This window comes from Arvicola amphibius, chromosome 8, assembly GCF_903992535.2.
Source record: "Arvicola amphibius chromosome 8, mArvAmp1.2, whole genome shotgun sequence".
Taxonomy (NCBI): Eukaryota; Metazoa; Chordata; class Mammalia; order Rodentia; family Cricetidae; genus Arvicola; species Arvicola amphibius.
Window position 1 is genome coordinate 38,705,011 of NC_052054.1, and position 27,721 is coordinate 38,732,731.

General features: G+C 42.3%; 1 protein-coding gene across 2 annotated transcripts in view; it reads right to left on the reverse strand.

Moving 5' to 3' along the window:
* Tpd52l1 (TPD52 like 1) overlaps nucleotides 1-26,773 on the reverse strand; it is a 103,595-nt gene extending 76,822 nt beyond the window's left edge. For both annotated transcript variants that reach the window (XM_038340290.1, XM_038340289.1), the window contains exon 1: nucleotides 26,546-26,773. In XM_038340290.1, the coding sequence (XP_038196218.1) occupies nucleotides 26,546-26,564 (19 nt within the window). In that variant the 5' untranslated portion in view covers nucleotides 26,565-26,773. The remainder of the gene's footprint in view (nucleotides 1-26,545) is intronic.
* Nucleotides 26,774-27,721: the final 948 nt, after the last annotated feature.

A 27,721-nucleotide genomic window follows, 5' to 3' on the forward strand; every position in this document is an offset into this window, starting at 1 on the left:
ATATTTAGCATACCTGCCCGTTCACTAGTACATCCCCAGAATCTAGGTAGTGCCTAGAACATTGAAGGTGCTCACCAAATGCTTGAATGAAAATATTACCAAATGGTAACATATGCTACTTTTAATACCTCAGTTCTTTATCTGTTCATAATTCAATATTGAAATCCCAGGATGCTGATGAAGTCTTGTTTGGTTTTCTCTGTCTCTATTTCCTCTGGGAAAGTAATGAACACCATCTGGCTTCCCTCCTGATATGATAGCCAAGTTCTCCAAATACTTTAGTTCTTCATTGTATGTATGTGTGTGCATGTGTATACATGTTCATGTATGTGTGTGTGTGAATGTATCTATGTGACTGTATAGGCACACATGTAAAGGCCAGATGACAAGGTCAGGTGTCTTTCTAAATTACTCCTCATCTTAATTTTTGACACAAAGTCTTCCACCCAACCTGAAGCTCAAAGATTTAGCTACATTGACTGGTCCACAAGCTCAAGGGAATCTCCCTCTGCCTCTCAGCTCTGCCTGGTGGTCCTCAGCATTCCTTAGGTAGGATTAAAGATGAACATCATTGTGTCTTGCTTTTTATGTGGGTGCTGGATGTAGATCCAAAATCAGGGCCTCAATCTTGTGTGCAAGAACTTTACTCATTAAGGCATGACTCCAGCCCTCTTTTCTGTATTCTGGCTGAAATATTTCTTGGTCTTCTTAGTACATTCTTTATCTTTTTTGGTTATTCCTAAATCCTCTGGAAGAGGTGTTTTATAATCTGACCTTCCAGAATTTTGGTCTTGGAGTAATGCTCTGTGCTAAAAGTTTGAGTCGTATATTATCAGATGTATTCAATCATTGAAGATCAATTACCACAGTGTATATATAACTTAATTAGTGCCATATAGTAATTACTGATTTTGTTGTCCCAAGAGTCTTAGTCTTTCTAGATCTTAAAGAGGAAAATGCACGAATCGGCTGGAATCTTATTTCTGAGACAGCCTTATCCTACCATGTTCCTCTCTCCAGGTTCTTGTCTTCTAAGCTGCAGAAGAGCAACATCAGCCTCCTTCCCAGCACAGAAAGGACCATGAATACAACTAGATGTGTTAAAGTGCTGTCAGCAGTTAAGGGGAGGTTACAGTGAGCGTGTCACAGGTTGCTGCTCTGTGGGCTTCAGGTAGGAAGCTGTGTGCTTCTGTTGCTTCCTTGGAAAAGAACTCTGAGCAAATAAATAGGACACATTCTTGGTACGTACCTGAATGCATCATTAGAAGACCCAGGAAACATGTGTTTTACACAGATATTAAGCAGTCCCATTCACGGTTCCTTCTGGAAGCTGAATGCTCAGAGAGGAGTAATTGACACTCGAGGTCTCTGATCAAGAAACAGCCGCTTAGCCGTGCATGTCATCCTCACATACAAGAAACTGCCACATCCAGTTCGAAAACTCTTAGGTATTAGGAATTTTGAGAACTTCAAAATCAAAGTAAAATTCTGCACAATTTAAATAATTTATAGTGATATTTGCAGGATGTAGGAATAAATTAATGTTTATCTGGTAATTTTTTAAAAAAAAAATAGATGAAATTGAAGAATTGGGTTCTCATAGGCTAGAGTTAGGAAAGATGGCCACAGGAGCCAGTCGGAAGGAGGGAGAGTGCCATCCTTCAGTGAAAGCAGGTGCACACCAACACAGGTGGAAAGTGACGTTCCTCCTGGAATTATTTCTCACTGCTTACCTAGCTTTTCGGCAAGACCTTGTGTCCCTACACGGTGGTCTTCTGACATCTTAAATGGTGCAAATAATGGCATGGCAAAGACTTTGAAAAAGTAGGAGCTGACTTCTCAGTGTTTCTATCCTTAAAGAAAAAGATGTGTGTGCGCACCTATGCATGCATCTGTGTGTGCGCATGCGCATGCAGGTGCCTGCAGAGGCCAGAAGAGGGCATCAGATCCCTTGAAAATGGAGTTACCCGTGGTTGTGAAGTCCTCAGTGTGGGGTGATGGGTCAGCTCAGTTCCTCTACAGGTACACATAGACCCCACCATCCCTCCCAGCCCAGCATTTCCATTTTTACAGAGGTTTGTTTGTGGTTACAGAAGACAGAAGGAACAAATAGGAAAATAGGAAGTAAAAGCTAAGTTCAGTGAAGCGAAAGTAAAGGAATGAAAAGTTCCTTCTGCTGTAATTAAAGCTATTCTATGCAGGAAGAACATATGCTGTAGACACATGCCTGCTACGATAAAACCATCAGCACTGTAGAAAAAAGAAAAACAAAAACAACTCGTATGAACCAAAACTTAAATAGAATGGGATAGAAACTGCCTACTTGAGAAATACATGGGGGGGGGGGATTGCTTCTGTTTTATGTAGGGTTTTGTTGTTGTTGTTCTTTTTTGCTTGGTGTGGTTTGGTTTTGACAACTGTTACTCTGTAGTCCATGATGCCTTGGAACTCATAGCGATCCTCCTGCCTCAGTTTTCTGAGTGCTGAAATTGTAAACATGAGCCACCACAGCACACTTTAAATGATTTTTTTTTAAAAAAATAAGCATTCCCCTCCCCTATGAATAATAAGGACAACCATAACTCCATGCAGACAGTGTTTTTTAGTTAATGCCATGCTTTAGTGTGCGGCGCTTATAATTATGTCTCATGTACGAGAATGTCCATTCTCTAAGTTGCTGACTCCACCCAGAAGGCAGAGTGGGATTTACGGCTTTGAGCCATCCTGTGTAGTCTTAAACAACATGTATTAGGGCCTCCTTACATAAACCGTTGTGTTACATGTGACGCAATAATAAGTGAGAAACAAAACAGAGTTTTTTTCAGAGAAGGCACAATGTTTGCCTTCGTGAAGTCCTCCTTGGGAACTAAATTTGACTGGATAATGACTGGGAAAGTTGTCTTTCAATTAAAAAAAAAGCCAAGGTTGGGTAACTAGAATTCAGTCATGTTTAAGGACCAGTAAAAACCACAATCCAACCAAGCGTGATAAATGTGACGGGTTTATCTTTGGAAGTCATGGAGTTGGGGAGCATGATGGTTAGCTATGTCTCTGGGGAATTATTTAAAATACCTTAATTACATTGTCACTAAGACACAAAGGCAGCCTACTGACTGGGAAAAGATCTTCACCAACCCTGCAACTGACAAAGGTCTGATCTCTAAAATATATAAGGAACTCAAGAGACTAGACGGTAAAATGCCAATTAACCCAATTAAAAAATGGGGCACTGAACTGAACAGAGAATTCTCAACAGAAGAAGTTCGAATGGCCAAAAGACACTTAAGGTCATGCTCAACCTCCCTAGCTATCAGGGAAATGCAAATCAAAACAACTTTGAGATATCATCTTACACCTGTCAGATTGGCTAAAATCCAAAACACCAATAATAACCTTTGCTGGAGAGGTTGTGGGGTAAGGGGCACACTCATCCATTGCTGGTGGGAATGCAAACTTGTGCAACCACTTTGGAAAGCAGTGTGGCGGTTTCTCAGGAAATTCGGGATCAACCTACCCCAGGACCCAGCAATTCCACTATTGGGAATCTACCCAAGAGATGCCCAATCATACAACAAAAGCATATGCTCATCTATGTTCATAGCAGCATTATTTGTAATAGCCAGATCCTGGAGACAGCCTAGATGCCCTTCAGTGGAAGAATGGATGAAGAAACTGTGGAATATATACATGCTAGAATACTACTCAGCGGTAAAAAACAATGACATCTTGAATTTTGCAGGCAAATGGATGGAAATAGAAAACACTATTCTGAGTGAGGTAACCCAGACCCATAAAGATGAACATGGGATGTACTCACTCATATTCGGTTTCTAGCCATGATTAAAGGACATCGAGCCTATAAGTTTGGGATCCTTGAGAAGATAATAAGAAGGTGAACTCCCAAAAAAGATATAGTAATCCTCCTGGATATTGGAAGTAGACACGATCGCCAGGCAAAATTGGGAACTTGAGGATTGGGCAAGACTGGGCCAAGGGAAGATGGGGAGAGAAAAGTGTGAAGGGGAGAGCGGGGGGAGCTCGGAGGGATGGGGTGCTTGGGATATAGGAAGGGTGGATATGAGAGCAGGGAAGCATATATCTGAATTTAAGGAGCTACCTGAGGGTTGTCAAGAGACTTGACCCTAGAGGGGTTCCCAGGTTTCCAGGGAGACGCCCCCAGTTAGTTCCTTGGGCAGCTGAGGAGAGGGAGCCTGAAAAGGCCAGTTCCTATAGCCATACTGATGAATTTCTTGCATATCACCATAGAACCTCCACCTGACGATAGATGAAGAAAATGACAGAGCCCCACCTTGGAGCACCGGACTGAGCTCCCAAGGTCCTGATGAGGAGCAGAAGGAGAGAGAACATGAGAAAGAAAGTCAGGACCGTGAGGGAACCTCCAGCTGGCGACAGATGGGGAAGGTGACTGAGCCCCACATTGGAGCACTGGACTGAGCTCCCAAGGTCCCGATGAGGAGCAGAAGGAGCGAGAACATGAGGGAGAAAGTCAGGAACGAGAGGGGTGCGTTCACTCATGGAGACGGTGGGACAGAACTAATGGGAGATCACCAACTCCAGTTGGAATGGGACTGATGGATCATGCGACCAAACCCGTCTCTCTGAGTGTGGCCAACAGCGGGGGCTGACTGAGAAGCAAAGGACAATGGCTCTGGGCTCTGATTGTTCTTCATGGACGGGCTCTGTGGGAGCCTTCTCAGCTTGGTCGATCACCTTCCTGGACCTGGGGGGAGTTGGGAGGACCTTGGTCTTAGCATATAGTGGGGAACCCTGATGGCTCCTTGGCCTTGAGAGGGAGGGAGGGGAGGTATGGGTGGAGGGGAGGGGAGGGAAGGGGGAGAAGGAGGGGAGAGAAAGGGGAGAAGGAGGGGAGGGAGGGGGGAGGAGGAGGGAAGGAGATGGAAATTTTTAAATATAAAAAAAAATAAACCATGAGAAAGAAAAAAAAAATAAAATACCTTAATTGATAAGGGAATACCAAGTCCATGGTGGGTAGCACTATTTCTTAGCCCAGGGGTCTTGAACTGTATCAGTGGGGAAATGAAGCAAGGAAGCAATCAGGCGAGGAAGCATGCATGCATTCATCTATGCTCTTGACTACGGATGTGATGTGTTTTAGTTCCTGCTGTCTTTATTTCCCTGCTCAGAGAGACTTTAACCTGACATGATTAAATAAAGTAGACCTTTTCTGCTTAAGTGGGGCAGAAATAAAACTATGACAGGGATGACAGAACAAGTTTTTCTGTTATTATTATTACTGATGTTTTTGTTTGTTCTCCTTTAGCCCAGGCTGACCTCACTATGTAGCTGAGGATGACCTTGAAATTCTGATCTTCCTTTTGGTACTGCCCAACTGCTGGTGATCACATGTGGCCACCACTACACCTGACTCAAGGGACAGAGCAATTGTAAGGTCAGCTGAGGTCATGGGAAGAATTCATCCATTGCTGTGTGCCAAAGCTTTGGTCTTGTATAACTTCAGAAAAATTGAGCTCTCTAAGAAGTGACTTGTATCAGCTTGATAAGACCTCTGTGCAGAATACCAACCACAAAAAGGTAGAACAGTCTCTGCCCACACTGAGATCTCCTGCTACTTCACAACTCCTCGTCATCAATCTATTACCAAAATATGTCATAAGAATGTTCAATTATATCATTTATTATATACTCCATTCCTACGATGGTTGGCTTCATAAGAGAATTTCCTTTTTTGGCTAGTATTCTTGTTGTTTTCCTAAAATGACACATGGAGAGTTTAGGTAAGTACAGAGTGAAGAGAGAGCTGAAGAAATTGAACCCCAAAATCTAGTGGTTTTACTAGGAAGACTCCTGAATATTTGGAACTTACATCGTATGTGAGAGAATTTGGTCTCTTGAGAGACTACCAGACTTAGAATTGCAATCTTAAATGTTTAACTAGCTAAGCAATTTAAACTCGTGATTTTTAAATGGAAGTTTTACTAAATTTGTAAGTAATATCGAGTCATTAAAAAGAATGTTAGACTCACTTTGCTTAAAAGCTTAATTTTTAGATTTCTAAGATTTAAGCACTTGGAAACGCTAATCATTTAGAAAGTGGGTACTGACATATAAAGTAGGATGTTATAGTAGCCAAATTTGTATGTCACTTGATATATTATTTGGCTATCATACTATACAAAGTTGCTTTGAAAACAATGGCTTCAATAAGTATACAAGAATGAAATTACTAATCATGTAATTGTTGCTTTTACAAACAGAAAAAGATTAAGCATCACTTATAAATTCTCCTAATCTGAAGGTGTAATAAAATGCTGATATTTACATTAAAAATTCCTTCTGGTTTTTTATTTGTCTTTGGTTTCTAAGTAATAGGGGTAAATGCGGACATGGTACTCCACAAGGCCACAGGTTGCCTCATGCAGAGACCGCACCTCAGGGATTGGGATCAGAAAAACAGGGGTTTTCCTCTGCTGCTACTGCCATGCATTAGTTGGGTCAATCACTTAATCTCCTAAGACTATGTTTTTCCCCCACAAGATCAGGAGGCTGTGTGAGACTACTTCTCAAGTCCCTTCGAACGCTAAACCATGACCCTGTTGGAAGGCACAATACAGACCCCAAAAGCAATGGGCACTCAGAAAACAGAGATTACTTTCCATACCAAAGTCAGGAGTGTACTGGCAGCAGAAGGGTGGAATCTGAGAAACACACATGAGGATGAACAGTACTCCAGGTAGATAAAACCACCTGAGTCAACTCTTTAACTTGACAAAGCAGAAATGGCCTGGGAAATGGGAATCTAAATATACCCAAGGTGAAGTAACTATGCCATGTGCTCACGTGTGGGCTTCAATGTACTAACAAACAGCTGTCAAAACTCAAAAACGTGAGGTATCAGCAACCCATGCTATATCTACTAGCATTCAAGGGACAGCTCAATCACTATCATACAACAATGATGGCATCCTCACAGGACAGAAGCAAACCATTGCTTAACAGGATGGCTATATCTATTTGAGTTAGCATTTGAGTATGCAAAAAGGATATGGTTTAAATTACAGTCTTTTTTGGAGTTTCTCTAAAAATGCTCTTTCACGACAGTATTAGAATAAACGAATAAGTCAAGCATTCGTTTTAACAGACTCCATTCTGAGTTCTGTGAAACTAAGAGAAAGAATACCCACATATTACGATATTTCTGTGGGTGATTTCCTCTGCTAAAATTCCCAATGAAATTAAAAATTTCCTCTACTGGAAGGCTACTGAAATTCAGAGATGAATGAATTCATACTCATCAATGTCTTAAACTGTAATGGGCCATCAGAGAGGCTGTTGGGAGGGGACACATTTGGACAAGGAAACCTCACACTGAGTTTAGTTCACTAACTTCTGGTGGCACACAGACTATGATTACATCTTCTGATAAATATTTAAATGTTATATAAACAAATGGGCCAGATGAGCAACACAAAGGAAGAGAATGTCACTAAAATGTCACTAAGCAATTGTAGCTTTTATTTCTATCCATTAGACTATTTGCCAATCTCAAAAAAAAAAAAAAAAAAAAAAAAAAAAACCTGCCAGGCAAGTCACCTGCCGTGGTCAGCTGTGGTATCTCCTTTCCTGCCACGTTGTAACCTGTGCCCCAGAGCAAGCAGGAAAGCACACCACCCAAACCATGGATCCTTAGCACATCTCATACTGGTGGCCCTCTCCAAAGGTTTCCTCAATGCTTGTTTAATGGAGATTGGAAAAATAGCTTTTTGTTAGTAAAATGTACGTTGGCACACCAATGGTTTCTTTTGAGTTCTTAAACCTCTAAGCCCACAACTGCTCAAGTGAGCATCAGAATTTACTAACCTATCATGAAGGGAAGGAGGAGTTGGTACAGAGAGTTTCTTGAAGACCAGTACATCTCTTGCCCAAGATTCTCTTTTCGGTCTTGAAGCAGCTTGTCCTTTTCCTTATATTTCTTTTTCTCACACAAAGGCAGTTTGTGTGTGTGTGTGTGTGTGTGTGTGTGCATTTTCCTTCCCTGGGATTGCAGGTCTGTACCACTAGACACCTCCTGAAAATTTTTTTCTGTGCCATTTAAATTTTTATCACATTATCTATCTATCTATCTATCTATCTATCTATCTATCTATCTATCTATCCATCCATCCATCCATCCATCTATCTATCTATCTATCTATCTATCTATCTATCTATCTAGTGTGTGTGTGTGTGTGTGTGTGTGTGTGTGTGTGTGTGTGTGCACCTGTGGAGGACCGAGGACACTTTCGGGAATTTGTTTTCTCTTTCTACCATTTGATTTCCAGATATCAAACATGGATTACCAGGCTTGGCAGCAAGTGCCTTTACCCACTGTGCCATATTAACAGCCCTTAAAATTCTCAGTATTTTTGTAGCATTTTAATAACATTTATTATCTTTAATTTTAGCAGCTCTTATTTCAAAGGTTAAATGAATTCTTAAACAATTCATTTCTCACCAAAGTTGAAAGATCGTTATCCTGTTCCTATCTGCAAGATTACCTGTGATTATGTTCTTTAAATCCCATTCATTCGTTTATTATTCCATTTTTTTTAGAAATATTTACGAAATATCTTCCACAAACCAATCATTGTTCTAGCTAAATTGAGGAAGTGACAAGAAAGGAAAACTGCCTAATTGCTCATTCTTTATGTGTGTATGTGTTTTGTTGGCCTCGAACTCACAGAGATCCATTTGCCTCTGCTTCCTGAGTGCTGGGATTGAAGGTGTGCGCCACCACTACCTGGCTTAATTACCTATTCTTATGGAGTCTATTTTTCTCTATGAGAGGAAAAACAAACACATAATTATGCATGATATAAAATACTATCAACTGATGAAAAAAGCCAGCGTAAAGACTTTATAATGTATATACATACAGGATGTACTACATCAACACACACACACACCACGCACACACACACACACACACACACACATATATATATGTGCTAACATGAATATTAAAAGGTTTTTGTTACCATAATTAGGTTTGAAGTATCTGAAAAAGCCAGAGCTGGGATCCCAATTTGTCATTAGATGTTCTGAGAACACTGAGGTCTCAGCATGCTGCTTAGCAACAGATACCAGGATGCTTGATGTCCTGCCATGCAGAGCGGGTGCCTTCCTCCACTGGCAGCACACTGATTTGGTGAGCCTGTGTTCTTATCATCAGACCTGAGTCAGACTAGAAGGAAATAAGAACTGCGGAGTGAAGAGATGACTGTTGGGCTCTTCCCCATCTGCTTTATTAAATTGATATGAGATAAGCAATATAATGTGAGTAAAACATCCAACCTGCCCATTCTTCCCCCAAATGTATCTAGATGATGATTATTATATTGCAGGCCCACTGTCTATCTTTAGCTATAATCTTAGAAAATAAAAGATCCGAGGTAGCAATCAAGTTAAAAAAAAAAAAAAAAAAAAACATATGTACTTGTCAGCAAATTTCACCGGACTTAGTAGGTAAAATTTATGTTTCAGTAGTGAAATCTTACATTTGGGCCAGATGTCGAAACGCCAGTAAGCTTTGTATTTATTTCCACCTTCAACCTACTCATCTTCCCTCGGACCCAAGAAGTTATTTTTAACGTTGGGGTAGGTAGTATATGAAAATCCAAAGGATTTTTCTAATACAAGAATATTTTAAAAAATAGAAGCATAATATCTAATTTCTACAACAAAAATGGAGGTGATGGGGTTTAAATTCAACGAGGAAGGGCTTTGGTTCATTCACAATGACCTAACACCTACTTTAGAATCCAGCACAGAAGCTGTCCAGTAAACACCAGATGGAGAAATTAATAAAGGCATCATCTTCCTTTTTTATTGCCGTGACTGTGTCCAACCACTGCTACAAGTATTTCCCATGGGACATCGCGCTCCATCCTCACCAAACCTCCCAGGAAGCCACCATTTTCAGCATGTTGTAGAAGAGCAAACTGAGACACGATATGTTAAAAACATACCAAAGAAATGACTGAATTGGAGGGAACATTCAGACCTGTGACAACACCCACGCTCTTCACCTTGAGGTGACAGTCCCTTTAAATGACAGAACCTTTCTTTTGCTCTCTTCTGTTTCTGTCTTCTGGACTCCCTCACGTGACCGCAGCCCTGTGAGACAGGAAGGATGCTGATGCAGCCACGCAGTCATCTTTTAAATGAGAAGTAACAGCACCCAGAACAAAATTTTGCCGATTACATTAGATAGTGGAAATATCTAAGGTGTTTGAAATTTTTCCACATAGGAAATAGGAACAAAAAGCCCTCAGACACAAATGTATGTGCACATACATCTAAAAAAGAAACTTCATGTTTCTCCTACGGTTGCCCTCTTAATGATGGGCAAGGTAGGACCTCGAAGGCCACCCAACCCTATCAGGTTAGAGGTATGTGATAGACAAGCAGACAAAGTGGTGGCAATGCCTGCAAGAGAGCCCAACACCTGGCTCCTAGCCCTTCCTCCCCAATATCCTGCTACCTCTCAAAAGATTATAATTACATCATTATATAAATGATGCAGGATGGCCGGGCAGTGGTGGCGCATGCCTTTAATCCCAGCACTCGGGAGGCAGAGGCAGGCAGATCTCTGTTAGTTCGAGACTAGCCTGGACAGGCTTGATAGCTACAGAGGAACCCTCTCTCGAAAAAAACAAATAAATTAATTAATGATGCAGGACAATAAGAAACAACTACTCAGAAGAAAACAGGCTGGTGTTCAGGGGGATATTAGGGGCTTTTGTAACCCAGTCCTTTTGGACCATACACCTGATTTAAAGGCAAAGTTGGCACAGACTGGTGCTGGATAGTGGGATTCCTGGCCATGGAAACAGCACAACACCAAATTAAAGCAGAATTTATTTGTTGGGACTTTAGGCTGAGATGGCAGATGATACCTTGAACAGAAAGGGCTCAGTAGTGATGGAGTCAGGGCTCAGACTGTTGCTCATTGGACAGAATAGAAGAAGTCACATTTGATCCATTTTTCTGGGGTAGGAATCAGGGGAATGTCCCCTGGCCCGTCATCATCCACATAAAAGTTTTTAACATCCAAAAAGGTGCTTTTCTTCTTGGCTAAAAGGAAAATGACTTAACCCAGAAACTTCTGGTTCCCTTATGGTTTTTCACAAATGTCTTGGCTTCATGGTTGGGTTTGGATACATACACACACACACACACACACACACACACACACACATAGTTACAGATGCGTAAGTTGTCAAGAAAGTACACCGGTTGTGTAGGAAAAACAGATACTAGCTCCAACCTGAAGCTAACCTGACTTAAAGACTTGAATACAACATTGGCAAATGACAGGCAGTCTGCATGAATAGCTAAGCAGAAATCTGACCTAAGGATTAAAACAACAGCAAAGATGAAGTTAATATGCAAAGATGAAGTTAATATGCAAAGATGAAGTTAATATGCAGACAGAAGTGACAAGCTTTCCGGTTACCCCTTACAGGTACAATACACTCCAATGAAAAAGTGGTCTTCAGGTTTCTACAAAAACAGTCACAGCAGCTGTTACCATAACCCTTGGGTCAGGTGTGTGATCTACGGTAAAACTAGCAAAGACGAATAGCGTATGCTTCAGCTGTGGGACCTACAAAGTTAGCAATTCTGAAGTTAACTAAAGCAAGGAAAGCAAGAAGACGTTGGATTCTGGCAGGCTGCTTTTGCTATTGTGGAGACTTTTATTTTATTTATGTTTGTTTGGTGTTTTGTTAGGACTGGAGGGAAGGAAGGAGGGGAAAAAGAGGAGGTAGGAAGGAAGGGAGAGAGAGATACTGGCAGAGAAGGACAGACAAAGAAAGAGGGAATAGTTAGGAAGGGCTATGATTCTGCTCCAGAAGATCCTCTCACATCTGAGCTGACTCTGGGGCCTTCCAAGGGCATTTCATGTATGATGATTTTTCATTGGTAAGAATTCCCCCTTGTCTTCATCACTTGGAACCATCTCGAATGTATATTTCTAGTTCTAGCTTGGCCTAATCGTAGGGGTCTGTTGCCATGAACTGCTAATATGTTGGCCCTGAAGCCTAATCCGGTGTCCCAAAACAAAGCTCTTGAAGGAGTACAAGGATGTGGACAGCAGAACGCATACACCAGGCTCTTAACAGGCATCGGGTTAAGGGCCAGGAGCTTATTAACTTCTCTCCTCTTGGCAGTGGTCCCTAACCATTCTACAAATGACCAAGGACAATCCTGTCTTTAAAAGAAGAGAGGAAGGAAAACTGAGCACAGATTAACAGAGAAACTGGACACTCTCTTCCTCTTGGAGTCTCTGTGGGAGTCACACTCACAGAGACACACAGGCAGCCAGACTGCCATGCACCATGGAGAAACTGACCCAGAGAGATGAACTGTTACATGCAATAAGTCTTTTAGCAGATGAGCCCTCGCCTCACAAGAACAGCAAACTGCAAGGCATTTTGTTTTTTAATGAGAAGAGGTCAGAGGATGCAATCCAATTGTTCCATTTCCTTCACTACTTTGTTTAAATTATTTCCTGCACATTTATTTTTACCGATAATGTTCTTAGCGGATAGTGAGCAAAGACAGTGGTAAAAAGCCTCTTGATTTTAGTGGAGCTTTTACTAGGAAACAGCTGACTTTCAAATGAAAATCATGGCCCCATTTCTTCTACAAATACTGCCTGAATCCCTGTGAGATGGCTGACCTGTGTTTCAGGAGCTGGAAGTTGGACAGAAGCCACCAAACTAAACTATCTTGGCCCTGCAGAACTTACCTGTGGGGGGATGTGAGAAGAAAAAAAATGAACAGAATAAATTTAAACTATAGAGCACATTAAATCGGAGGCAACTACAAAGAGCAGAGGCGGGAAATATTGTGTGTGCATTGAAAACATGTACCAGAACACAACTGTCAATCACACTTATAGAACCCAAGGCTGGCTTCCAAGGGACATTCACAGCCTGTCCTCTCTCTGCATGGACTTGTGTACCACATTATTGATTGCTGCTTCTGCTTGCAGCAACACATACTCATTTTCTTCAGTTTCTGTAGGTCAGAAATTGGGGTACAACTTAGCTGGGTCCTCTGTTCAGGGTTTCTCAAGGCAACAACTAAGTGCTAGGGGATACATGATTTCCTAGCAGCTCAATGGGAGGAAGAAATCTATCCAAAATTCATACAGGCTGTTTCCAGATTCCTTTTCCCTGAACTAAAGGACCTAGGTGTTTGCTTTCTTGGTTAAATGCTAGAAAAGCTGCCAGTTTCTACATGCTACCCCATAGTTCCTTGGCAGGCGAATCTCTACAGTATAACTGCTTGCTATCTGTGAAGCTGACAGGGTAGCCACATCTCATCACGCCTGTCACGTTTGTGTTGGTGGTTGGAAGAAAGCCATACCTTGCCTTGGCACTACATTATGGATGGGATGTGTAGGAATGGCCACTAGGACTCAGCGAGAATTTCTGTCCACCAGAAGCACTGGCTGGAGCGCTATCCATGTGCAATGTGGACTAGTCCCAGACTGTTGAATTTGCATCAGTGGCCCAGACCCAGAGTTTCTAACTTCATTGGCCTAAGGTAGGGCCATCAAGTTTGCATTTCTAACAAGTTTCCTGGTGAAGTCCATGATACTGATCAACACTTTGAGAACTAGTTCCTAAATTGCGTATTCAGTCTACTTCTAGCACCCCCAAATCAGCCAGTTCTTCATTTCCTCTCGAACCTATGAACGGGCCCTTCAGCAGCAAGCTCTGCCTATAGGAAGCTCAGGTAAACATGGCAACACAACAGTGCTGTTTAAGCAGGAAACTCTGGAGTCTTGGGGACTCGGGGCATGATCTAGAAGAGAGAACAGAGGCTCAAGGTCAACAGATGAAATTCTCACTTTACATAAAGGCTTGCATAGAAGTAGATTGTTGGAAAACATTAGTTAAAGGTGTGTGACATTTTTTTACACTGTGGAACATCTGTTCAATGATGCAAGGATGTGTTGCATTCATTTATGGTGCGTCTGTTTCACTCTGTGATGCTGTGTTACTTTTCCTGTCTAAAACACCTAACTGGTCTAATAAAGAGCTGAACAGCGAATAGCAAGGCAGGAGAAAGGAGAGGTGGGGCTGGCAGGCAGAGGGACTAAATAGGAGGAGAAACTTGGGAAGAAAAGATCAAGAAACCAGAAAAGGAGGAGAGGAAGACTCCAGGGGCCAGCCACCCAGCTACACAGCCAGTTACAGAGTAAAAAGTAAGGAAAGGTATACAGAAATAGAGAAAGGTAAAATCCCAGAGATAAAAGACATATAGGATAACTTAAGTTAAAAAGAGTTGGCAAGAAACAAGCCAAGCTAAGGCCGGGCATTCAAAAGAAAGAATAAGACTCCTTGTGATTTATTTTGGGAGCTGGGTAGTAGGCCCCCACATAGTTAAAACAACAACAAAACATACATACAACTACAGCAGGTGAATGTGGACATAGCAAATAAGATTCAAGACTGGAGTCAGAAATTCTGAAAGGCCAGATCTTACCCTAATTCAAGTTGAAAACTGAGCAGTCTAGCTCCACAGAGGCTGACAAAGGCAACACAGCATCTGGGCTGACTGCAGGGAAAGACAGCTTCCTACACCCAGCAATAGCAGTAGTCAGAATAGCAGCACTGTACTAGTTCCCTGGCCCTGATGCCAAAGGCTGATGTAATCAACCGAAGAAGGCCAGGTCTGTCTGTTTCTACAGTGGTGTGTGCTGCAGAAGGGCAACACTAAAATAGGAGGCCTTGATTTATAGAGGAGCTACAAATATGCTCCATGCCTGCCAATAGCAAGCAACCCTGCCCTTGAAGAATGTGCCTTCTGTCACCCAGAGCTGCACATGATGGGGCATCCTTAGAAACCTGTCAAAAAAAAGCCATAAATGCTCAGAAGATGAGCTATGCACAAGCTTGAGATACCAATGGAGAACTGCCTCCCAGTAACATGGCCCAGCCATCAGGTCTGTGGAACAGGCTGAGAGTAGCATTTGGAGAAGGATCCAAGAAGGGGAGAAAACCATCAAGAAGGACATCTGAGGAAGAGTGCTGGGAGTATAAGGAGGGAAGAACTGGAAAGGTTCGGGAGAGGAAGCAAAGGAACCGAAGAATAAAAGCTGCAATCCGATGGTTTCCGCTGAGACTCAAGACCAAAGAGAAGCCGAGAAAAAGCAGAGAGACCAAGAGCTCAGAAGTCCCAGGAGGACAGGAGAGTGATATACTGGTCTGGCCCAGAAAGACCAAGAGCTAAGGAGTCCTGGGAGGACAGGAGAGAGATAAACTGGTCTGGCCCAGAGAGACCAAGAGCTAAGGAATTCCAGGAGGACAGGAGAGCAATATACTGGTCTGGCCCAGAGCAGGGGAATGGGGGGGGGGGCTGCTCAAGTCTAAGTAGACTTTGAAAACACAGTCATCATTGAACACTAGAAACCTACATGTCGCATCTCATTGAATATACAGACACAGCAAGAGGACATTTGAAAGAGGGGGACAAGGTCCTGGATGGAAAAGTGCTTAAGATGTAGACTGAGTCAAAAACCATATTCCATGAAGAGATGGCCAAGAGAATGAGTGTAGTCACAAAGGGAGCACAAGCCAAAGCTTCAGTCCTAGGGTATACTAAAGAAGAGGTTTGTGGGGAGGGAAGAAAGATGAGAGGGGGGAGGAGGGAGGAGAGGAATGTCTAAGATACTGAAAATCAAAGGTGTGAAGTAATAATAGTCAACTATAATTTGGCTGAGATGTCACAAGGGGATTGGGTGTTGAGAGAGAGAGAGGAAAGAAACACACAGAGAGAAAACAGAGGAGAAAAAAGAATAAAGTCCTAATTCTTTTTTAAAATCAAATAAAAACCAAATTTATAACATACAAGACAGCATTATGGAACACTTAGTTTCCTTAACCTTGTGAGCCAGATAAGAGGAACAGACAAATTCTGAGACCAGCGCTACAACAGAGCTCTATAAAAGTGGACACAGTATACGATCTGAGAAGATACGAGCTGTCTGGTCCTGGGCTTCAGAGTTTCATCTGAGGGAAGAGGGTGATACACTTCTATGCTAGTTCAGAGTCAATAGAAGAGAGGCACTGAGCTCCAAGTCTACCTGAGGTAGAACACCTATGATACAGTTATTTATTTTCATGTTATCAATTCCTTCATTGCTGCAATCAAGTAGATTTAATGGTGAGTACATAAAACATGGGATTAAGCCACATATGAATGGGTTTTACTGTTTCTCCTATTAGAAAAGGTCATCAAAATCTCTATTTATTTACATCTAAACTCTATTTACATCTAACTGTGAGATTTTGGACAGCAAGATATAAAACGATAGTCTTTGAGAAAATTAATATTTTTGCCCAAATCTTTTAAGGAAGGAAATCAACAACTTTATTAACAAGTGAATTCAAAACACCATTACTCTAATTCCCCTCAACCCTTGACTCTCTTCCAGTTGTTTGAAACAAGCTGTACAGTAACACTCATATCTTAGAACCTCCTGGAATCCTTCATCAGTTAAACAGGAATAACACAGGACAAGAACTAAATTTTCCCCCAAGCCTGCCCTGTGAAATAAGGGAAATTATCTTTCCCTGATGTTATTATGTAGAAATGAATCTATTTTGGAAGCTGAAATGTTGAGAAATATACACAGTGCTTTCTTTCTCTCTCGTTCATCATTGCTGGTCTCAGTTCATTCATGTGTAGAGGAGACACTAATGGAAAAAAACACAGATAACCAACATCCAGACTCTAAGAGAGATATCTGCAGAAGTGTTTCTCACTCCCCTCATCCCAAATTTTTGTTTTCTCTCAAATGAATCAATTCCGCATTCACGATCCATCTGACAAGATGCTTTTGCTAATAGCTGACAAAAGACATTTCTAACTGGAAGAAGAAAACCCCATTTTGCAATTTTTCCAGGAGTTGAAGAGGATCCCACATTTTAAATCAATTTCAAATAAAATGCAATTTTCTCTAGGATATAAATAACCACGACAACTTTGGAAACAAGGTCTAACACACATTTTCAGTATGGTGTACTTTCTGATTAAAGTAAAATACCAGTTTTGTTCTTTTCAAAAAGAAGGAATTTGTTGATGACTAAGGGTATTGTGGATTGTGGTTTTATTCTGGGAACTTCACATCTTATATATCAAAGCACAACATTTATACACAAAACACACTGAGAGAAACTCTTTAAAAATGTATCATTACTTAAGGACAGAAAGCTTCCTTTTAACCTGAGTATTAATCAAATACATCAAAATGTTTTGCTGCCTTCCCCAGTATATCAATAATAATTCTTATTTAAATGCAAATATTTTAAGTAAATTATATTTTACTTTTGTAGACATTTGATGGAATGCAGCATGACATGTTTGAAAAATTACATTTTACAATCATCTTTCATGTGTTCTTAATTGCATCATAACTCAATAAGCTTAACAAGTGGCTTCCAAAAATCACTGGGAAAATTCCAGAGCAGCAGTAATGGCGACCACCTGCATACATTGAGAGCAAGCTAAGTGACTGAGGCAGACACCTTTTTCTTCACTTGACGCTTTAGACCAGTGGTTCTCAATCTTTCTAACGCTGTGACCCTTTAATACAGTTCCTCATGTGATGGAGGACTCTCATTGGTTAATAAATAAACTGCCTTGGCTTTTTGATAGGGCAGGATTTAGGTGGGTGGAGTAGACAGAACAGGAAGAAGGAAGTGAGGCAGATGGCTCAGTCAGATGCCTCAAGAAGTCGCCATGCCTCTCCTCTCCAAGACGGACACAGGTTAAGATCTCTCCTGGTAAGCCACCCCTGGTGGTGCTACACAGATTACTAAATATGGGTTAAAGCAAAATGTGAGAATTAGTCAATAAGAGGCTAGAGCTAATGGGCCAAGCAGTGTTTAAATGAATACAGTTTGTGTGTTGTTATTTTGGGACATAAGCTAGCAAGGAAGCTGGGAGCAGGGCAGGACAAAAAGCAGGCCTGCCCACTGGCCTCATCACTACACTCATGCTGTGGTGACCTCCAACCATAAAATTATTTTCATTGCTACTTCATAACTGTCAATTTGTTGCTGTTATGAATCATAATGTAAATATCTGATATGCAGGATGGTGTTAGGAGACCCCTATAAAAGGGTCATTCAATCCTCAAAGGATGGAGATTCACAAGTTGAGAACCACTGTTTTAGACCATGATCACAAACATTGCTAAGTAACTTAAGTGGCAGATCGTTTTTTTCTTTTTTCCCACAGTTTCATTATATACTCTCTTAAAGTAGATATTTTGCTAATATGTATTGGAGAGAATTCACTGAATAAAACATTTTTTCATCTAAACTGTTATGTATTATTATATTCACAGGGCAAAACAAAATCTTGAAGGGGGATACATTTTACAATTAGTCCTTTTTAGTTAGTGTTTGGAGAATACAGTTTCCATTTTCTAGAAGTAACACAAAGATCCTATAATTTTCAGTTTCTTTTAAAAGTACTGAGAGTGAGGATATGGGGATGGCTCAGTAGGTAAAGTACCTGTTATTTAAGTATAGAGACCTGGATTTAGGTCCCAAGCATCCAGGTGAAATGTTAGCCATCTGTAACTCCAGTGACAGCACGTAGCTATCCCAGGGGCTTGGTGGACAGCCAATCTAGCCTAAATGGTGAGCACCAGATTAGAGAGCATTTGGCTTTGAAAACATAGTGGAAAGTGATGGGGAAAGACTTCTGAGGCGCACACACATGCAAATATCCATACACTCATTCACACACACAGAGAGAGAGAAGCATAAAATCCACAAACACCATTATTAATAGATATGGGCAAACAAGTGGAACATTTAAACTACTTAAACTGACTATTCCTAGATCTGGTGATAAAATTCTGTGCTATTTCTGTGAAGCACATGTTGGATGATCTAACAGAATTCTTTCTCCTGTGAACAAACCCAGCTAACTGATCCTAACCACGATCGGTGGTGTTCCTACACACATTTCAACAAAGCAATGCATGTGCAGGTCTTGTCATGGGCTGAGAGAGGCAAGCACAAACATTCACAAAGAGCTGTCAGATACTGTTAAGTAGGAAGTCTGCCAAAATAGATAATCTGTTTCTAAGTTTTTTGAAGAAAGTTTACAGAATCTGCCTATTCAAAATATTAAGAAACCTAAGTATATGTATGTTAGGGAGAGCAATTCAAGATGGACTCCCACTGGCTACAACGTCTATATTATCTTCTGATTTGAGATCTGTTTGAATTGCAGCAAGAATTTATAATACAACCATATATATATGTATATATGTGTATATATATATATATATATATATATATATATATATATATATGATAGCTTAGCAGGTGAAGGTCCTTGCTACCAAGCCTGATGTACTGGCTAGCTTTGTTTGTCAACTTGACACAAGCTAGAGTCATCAAAGAAAGGAGCCTTAGTTGAGGTTGAGGAAATGCCTCGATGAGATCCATTTACTCATTTAGTGATCAATGGAAGAGGGTCCAGCCCATTGACGGTAGTGCCATCCCTGGGCTGCTAGTCCTGGTTTCTATAAGAGGGTGGGTTGAGCAAGCCATAGGAATCATGTCAGTAAGTAGTACCTCTCCATGGCCTCTGAATCAGCTCCTGCCTCTGAAATCCATCCCTGTTTGAGTTCCTGTCCTGACTTTCTTCAGTGATGAACAAGACTACTGAAGTGTAAGCCAAATAAACCCTTTCGTCCCCAACTTGCTTTTGGGTCATGGTATTTCATCAAAGCAACAGAAATCCTAATTAAGACACTTGATGAATTGAGTTTAATCCCCAGAATCCACACGGCAGGATGACCAGTTCCCTCAGCTTGTGTCCTGACCTCCACAGGAGTACTGTGGTATATGTGCACCCCCACTAGAAAAACAAATAGATACATGCAGTAATTCTTAGAAAAATGTTAGCAGTTAAATTTCATTGTTCTAAACTTATGATTATATTGACTAAAATGAAACAAAAATTTTGAATAAAATGTAAATTTTCTCTTAATGTAATTTAACCATATAGGAATCTGTTGCTATTTGCCATGAAAAGAAGAATACTCGTTACTTTGGAACAAAATTACTTACCCATAACAAAATGACTTACTTTGTTTACTAAGCAAGTCCTCATTCTTGGGGGGGGGGGTGCACTAGCTAGATGGCTAGTTGATAAAAAAAAAAAGGTGATTACCACAAAGTCTGATGACTTGAGTCCAATCCCTGGGAACCCCATGGTTGAAGGAGTGAACCAACTCAAAAACTGACCTCTGAACATCCCATGTATGTATGGCACATGTGTTCCCACACACATAAAATAAATAAATGTTATAAAAAAGATTTCCCTTTTCATGGAGTAAAAACTACACAATTGATTACATCTCACAGGTTTACTATTTCTGGCCTCATTTTCTGTTCATAGCTTTATTTCCTGTCATTCATTTCTAATTTATATTGACTTGTATCTTACTTATATATCCACATAAACTGTGTAGTAAGATCTTTTCTGGAACAAGAGTCTTGAGCAAAGGGTAATATAAGTCAATATGACACTGTCACATTAATAGGATTTGCAAACAGGTAGAATAATCCAGTGTTTCCTAACATCGTGTCATTTATGGGCTTTTAGGAATTATCCCAGTTAAATGTCTGATTAGAAAAAAGGAGTTATTGCAATAGCCTAAATAATGGCTCCCAGGTCCTGAACTCTGGAACCTTCGAATATTAATTCATATGAAAAAGTTATCATTTTAGATGTGGTTAACTTGAGGCTCTTGAGTTGTGCAATTTAGCTGGATTTAGCCAGGTGAGCCCTTAACCCAACCACACGTTTTTATCAGAGGCAGGCAGAGACTCCCCATAGTCAGAAGCAGAGACACAATAAAACATTAAGGTACAGTTGAAAGGGATCAGGAACTTTTGTTTTAAATGGCTACCACATGTTTCAGGAGCATACTACAATCCTATCCAAATTCCCTTACTCCAGGCGTTTCTAAGTTTAACTATGGGGCTATGCCTCAATACAGACATCATAAATTGAAAATGTCGTATGATGAGAAGAATTTGAACCATTTCAACTAATAAACATCATAGCTCAACAAAAATTACTCCCTGCAGAGCGTCAGCTGTTTCCTATGTCATGTGGTTGACTAGAAATTATATATGGCTGTCTAATTATCAGAATATTGTGGGATAGTTAACATTCTCTTCTGTCACAAAATACTTTGAGGAAACAACTTGTGGCTTGAAAAAAATTATTTAGGATCATGGCTTCAGCAACTTTCATCCATGGTCAGCTTGCTCTATTGCTGTTGGACCATGATGGGGCAGAATGTCAGGGCAGTTAGAACACAGGTGAACACAGCAGCTTGCCTCACTACAAGCAGGAAGCAAAGCAAGATTCCAATCAATGGAAAAGTCTCAGGTGTTGAGGGCTGTGGACGTGCACAGCAGGTGACAACTAGTGTTCTGATGTCAACCCAGAGGAATGATTCTCAGATAAAGGAGAATCCTGTCCAGGCAGGGCCTACGGGACCACCAACTCTGAAAACTGTTGCTCCTGTCCAACTTTCACATTTGCTAAAGCAGTTATGGTGTCTCCCAATTACACACTGTAGTGTGTAATTTCATATGATATGTATGTGTAGTCTCATGATTGCATCTCATTTTTATGGGCACATTTATCTATGGATAGTCAGGAAGATGACTTTTTATTAATCTAAATAATTTTGATGTACAGAAAATATTCTATGACATGCCTCATAACTAGATCTATTGTCCCACAAGGACTGTAAGACACTTAAAAGCCCGTTTTGTTCCTTTTACTCAGACTAACACAATTAGCTCAGTTTTACTTCAGAGCAAGTTCAAACTAGACTGAATGTTTCTGTAAATGGATCACAAGTTAAAAACTTTACAGATGTGCACAAGATCAGAGTTGCCAATATCTAGCCAAGGTTACTAGCACAAAGCAACCTAAAAAAAATCAGACCAATTCTTTACTTGCCAAGTCTGGCTGATAAGACCTGACTCTCTGTGCAGATCCTCTCTGCAGCTTGTCTCTCCCAGGCACTGTGCCCCCAGCCAGTCAGTCTTACACCTGGAACCTTGAAACATTGCATTGCCATGGTAAATGGCTCAGCTCATAATTTACCCAAGGAATGTGCTGTGACCAATGAGATGTAATTCTTATAACTTTGCCTAAGCCTCCTGTAAAAAAAAAAATGCATTTAAGCCAGGTGAACAAGGAAGCAAGCGAGAATTGGAACAAAGGAGACCTAGAAGCTGTGGAGGCAGAACAGGAGCTACAGAATAATAAAGAGCATGACCCTCAGATTGTGTGTGTGAGTCTTTACCCTCAGATAGAAGATAAGCTCAGTTTCACTTCGTTGAGGACTTCTTCCTCGAACCCTAGAGGTGGCCTTGAGAGTTAGACTTTCAGGCTACCATTACTAAGGGACCCAATTCCTTATTTGGGTCCCACCTCCCACTAACTCCCAGTCCAGCCATCAAATTATGAACCCATCAACAGATTAACACATTGATTAAGCAACAGTCTTCAAGATTAAACCACCTCCCAACATTGATTAAGCAACATTCTTCAAGATTGAACCACCTCCCAATGACTGCAAATACCACAGTGAAATCAATATCGCAGCCTTCAACAAGTCAAGCCTTCAACACACGAGACCAGAGGGAGATACATACCAAACCCATAATAAATACTGTACTTAATCAGTCTGAGATCAAAATTCAGACTTTGATACAGTACTGAATGCATGGAACCATGCTATGTCAGATACTATATACAACTCTATGAAGGCAAACTTCTCCAGGACCAGTGAAAAGCAGCTAGCAGGGCTGTGCTCTTGAGGGTTTCCCACTGCACTCTGCTTACCAGCCCCTTCTCAGTAAGTTGCCCACTCATAATCCCTCTGTTCCCCACCTACCAGCTCCTCAGTGTTCCTTCTTGTTTTGCAGGAAGTAATTCACTCTTTCACAAAGCCAATGAACATGTTTGGAGAATTTTGCTCCAAAGGAGCCTTTCAAAGACCTGCTTATGCATTTCTGAGCTGCATGGACTACACAAATCTATAGCACTGTGTGCAGCAAGGGGCTCTAGTCACTGGATGCGGTCTGATCTCGCGCACATTTGCTTTCCTTTAGATTTAGAAAAAGAAAAAGAAGGGAGGAAGAAAGATAAACCCTCTCCAGTCCAGAAAATTCTAAAATAAACCACGGGTAGAAGCCTGTACCTTGGAAACCACAGGTCTATTTTAGCATCAAAGAGCAAACACCCATTGAGTGTTCAATTCAGTTCCATCCAGCCAGGAAGGCAGAGGGGAGAGTGTCACATGGCAGCTGAAGTTAAGACTTGGGTTTTACCTTTCCTTTAGAAGTTCAGGGTTCAACTGGAATATACACTCACAACACCAACTTCACTACTCCTTGCCTGTTTATCCATAAACAGGGAATCTAACTTCTGTCCCATCTCCTCTGCAAAATGGGAACAACAAATCTACCTACCTCCTCAGGGGCTATGCACACAGTGTGAGTCAATGCGTATAAAGTGTGGGGACTAGAGAGAGAGAGACAAAAGAAATAGCCTAAGCTATTTTGACTATTGACCACCAGACCTAAAGTCTATGTTTTCATTGTACTACTGGATCCACACTCCCATGATTAGTATGTGGTGATTTTACATTTTGGTTTGTGAGGCAAGCGCCAGATGAGTATCCATCTCACACTCTACTGTAAGTTCCATGGGGTAGGACTCAATCCTGGCTTTGTTCTTCCCGATACTGTATTTGGAAAAAGAAAGCATTGGAATGATTGCTCATAGATAAAGCAAGCTAGTGACATTGGTAGTTCTTGGTCTATAGTTTCAGATGTCTTAAGAATTTGGGACGGTACATTTTAATTAACATAATTCTTTCCCTACCTTATTGAATAATAGAATTGCTTGGATAGCTTTCAAGCACACTCATGCTTAGGCCCTAGGGATCCCAAAATGACTGATATGGGATCTTGAATGTAATCAGGTACAGATAAATAATACTTGATAAAACTACCTGAACATATATGGACTTTTTGCCATTGTAATTAATATATAGATTAACTATATATATATATATATAAGTTAATTATGCACACACACACACACACACACATATATATATATATATATATATATATATATAGTTATTCTCATGACATTTGGTTGGATCAGTTTTTTTTCTCATTTTTTTTATTAAAGATTTCCATCTCCTCCCCTCCTCCTCCCCATTCCCTCCCCTCCCTTCCACCCATATCCCCACTCCACCCCTCTCCAAGACAAAGAGCCATCAGGGTTCCCTTCACTATGTTAAATCCAAGGTCCTCCCAGCTCCCCCTAAGTCCAGGAAGGTGAGCAACCAAACTGACAAGGCTCACAGTGATAAATGATCTGGAGACAAATGAAAGTATACAGGAGATGTATAAGAGTTCCTTTGCAGACATACAACAGATTTGAACTTCCTCAGGTTTTTGGTATGTTTTTAAGCATGTGCGTGTGCATGTGTGCGTGCATGCATGCATATATGTGTGTGTGTTCCCACAGAGACCACAAGAGGGCATCTGATTCCCCTGGAGCTGGAGTTACATGCAGTTATTAGCCACTCATGTATATATAGATGGAGGACCAAATAAGTTTGGTCCTAAGCATCTCTGCAGGAGCAGTACAGGCTTTAACCACTGAGTCATCTCTCTGACGGTGATTGTGGGGTCTTTAGGAGGGCCCTGGAGCCAATTTTCCACAACTACTTAGAGATGAACGCATTCTAATCTGAAAGTCAGGTTGGAAAGCTCCAGGATTGTCCATGTCTGCTTCAGCTCAGACACAAAGACTGGGACACCTGCTTTTGAATTTGACCTTCATCCAAGACTCTCTACTTGCCAGCAGTCAGTAGGAACCTTCTCTAAGGCCCATCTGCAAGCTTTTGTTACATGCAAGTCTCCTCAATGAACTCTGTCTTCAGTTTACTCTCAACACCAGATCATCTTCAGTATCTGGGCACTTCCGCATCCTCCACAGACCCCTCCCACTCTGCCTCACGACTGAGCACGTGGCCTGCCTCAAGGAAGAACCTTTTTAGTCTAGCAGTGGTTTGGCAGACTCCCTCTTAATCCTTTCTGATGATTCCTGAGTAATTCTGCATCCACTGACCTCGCATTCCCCACTGGCTGCACATGCGCACTTGTTCATGCTCTGGAGGGTTGCGCCCAAACTTTCCCATCACGAGACTCTTGCAGATGACCTTACAGTTTCCCTCCAGGGCCCGGGACAGGCTTCCTTAAGTTATTAAACAATTTCTTCCACCTTTAGTTGCCCTCTCCTTTCCTATTAAGATAATAGCAGGGTGGGGTACTGGAAGCTCTGCAGCTTCCTGGCGGGACCTTGGTTGATGGAACCAAGGAGGAGTATGGTTCATGCTGTTCCTGCTGCGGTCCTGGCAGCGACCGGGTCAACGACTCAAGACCTAGCACTGCCAAACGGCGTTTTCCCCTAGAACCCAAGGGTATGAGACACCACCTTTTTTTTTCTTCTAGGATTTGATGTATTTAAAAGGCGCCACAGAATTCCTTAGTGTTAAGAACGGTGGTCCTGATGGTGTAAATGCAAGCCATTCCTTCTGAGCGTAGCTTCCAAAGTGTACTCCTGGGTACACTCTTCCTCACTGCACACTTGCCCACCTCTGATCCATCCTATAGCATTCTCTGGACTCCTCCAGCGGACACCGGAGCACAGACAGAGCGCGCGGAGCGTGGGGGGCGGGCAGCCCTTAATTAAGACTGGCGCCCGGTGCGGCTAGCAGGTAGAGACCTATCCCTGATCGCGGAAAACCGGGACATGGTTATCAATCTGAAGATGGGGCTGGGGGCAGGAGGGGTTGTAAAGCTCTCTTGCCTTTGAAGGCCAATCCTCCCGCCTCAGCCCTCGCATAGTAGAGACACAGAGCCACCACCTTGCCGCGCGTCCGGGTCACACACATCCCGTGTCCCCCATCCCCACCTCCGCCTCGCCCCGTATGCACTTGTGAACCGAAGGACGCGAGCCCACCGCGAGAGTCCCGAGGATCCCACTCCCCGGGGAAGACAGCTCAACGGTCCGGAGCACGCACAACAGGTCCTTTGGGCACCCTCTACGGTAAGGAAGTGGGGGCGACTGACTGTGGGAAGGAAAGGGGTAGTGCAGACAGGAGCACAATCCCTGCAGAAGGGTTACTCCGTTTCCGGGTCCCTGACCTCTTCCCTAGTCCCCAACCCCACCGCAAATACCGAATTCGGCTAGGGATGCAAGCGTGATCCCAAGGCGCGCGTGGGCGCGGAGTTCCGTACACGTAGGATGTCCCCATCGGACCAGAAGTAAAGTTAGCTAGAGCAGGCAAAGCGTCTCTCTGTGCAGCTCAGGATCAGACCTCGGGGGCGACGGGGCGACCACCCACCTTGTGCCTGCGCCTCCATGGTGGCCGACGTGGAGCTGAGAGCCGCCGGGCACACGCGGACACCTCGTAGAGCAGATGGCAGCGGTGCCGGAGCTCGGAAGACAGCTAGCTCTGCCGCCGCCGCTCTTGGGCCCTCTTCAGGCGCGCGTGTCGCGAGCTCTGCGTGGAGGGGGTGGGGGACTGCGGGCAGCCACCACTGGCCGCTGCTGGATACCTCCGCCCCTTCCAGTCCACCTGGTCCACACAGAGCGCTGCCAAGAACGGCAGGTCGGGCGCCACCTGCCGGCCGCTCGGCTCACGGAGAGGGAAGCTTCCCCTCCACCTCCACAAATGCCCTGACAACCCACTTGGCCCAGAGGCAGGCAATACGGGAGACAAATGCTTTGGCCAGAGGAAGGTAAGGAGTGTAGGGGTACCATTGACCGTGGTGGAGAAAGTAGTGTTAGGTTTCTGGGAGCCCTAGTACCATATTTTTGTCAACTGACCATTACATAACTTTTTTTATATGCCTATTTAAAGAAACCTTGATGTTACTGCTTCATTTATCATTGAACACACACCACTATACCTCGGACCAAAAGGCAGTTTATTAAGGTTATATAATATGTAGACTTCCGCTGTAAAGTCCAGCACACTCTATTGCATGTAGGGACACCCGAGAACATGCTAGTGCTGGGCATGGATCCAGTCTCACGCGAAAGTAAGAAAGAAAAGCAACCAAAATGAGAGCTGAAATCATAATGTTGAGCAGTCCTATTTGGCTTCCTGATACAGGGGACTATAATACTCTGAGACTTTTGTTTATGACTCCAAATGACAAAGGAAGTGCCAGAGTAGCTGGACGGTGGTAGTTCACTTCTTTAATCCCAGCACTCGGGAGGCAGAGACAGGCAGATCTCTGTGAGTTCGAGGCCAGCCTGGTCTTCGGAGGGAGTTCCAGGACAGGCACCAAAAAACCAGAAAAACCCTGTCTAGGATGAGGGGAGAGTGCTGTGATAAGGGAGTTCAATGTTATAAACAAATCTGAGTGAGAAGGATGTAGAACCACGGACCTAAGACACACTGACAGGACATATGCCTTTTTATCCAGAATTGTGCAGGCTATACTGCTGGGTTAGAGAGGAAGTCCTTTTCAGAGAAGACTAAAACTTCAGACCCTTGCCGGGCCTTGTCTGA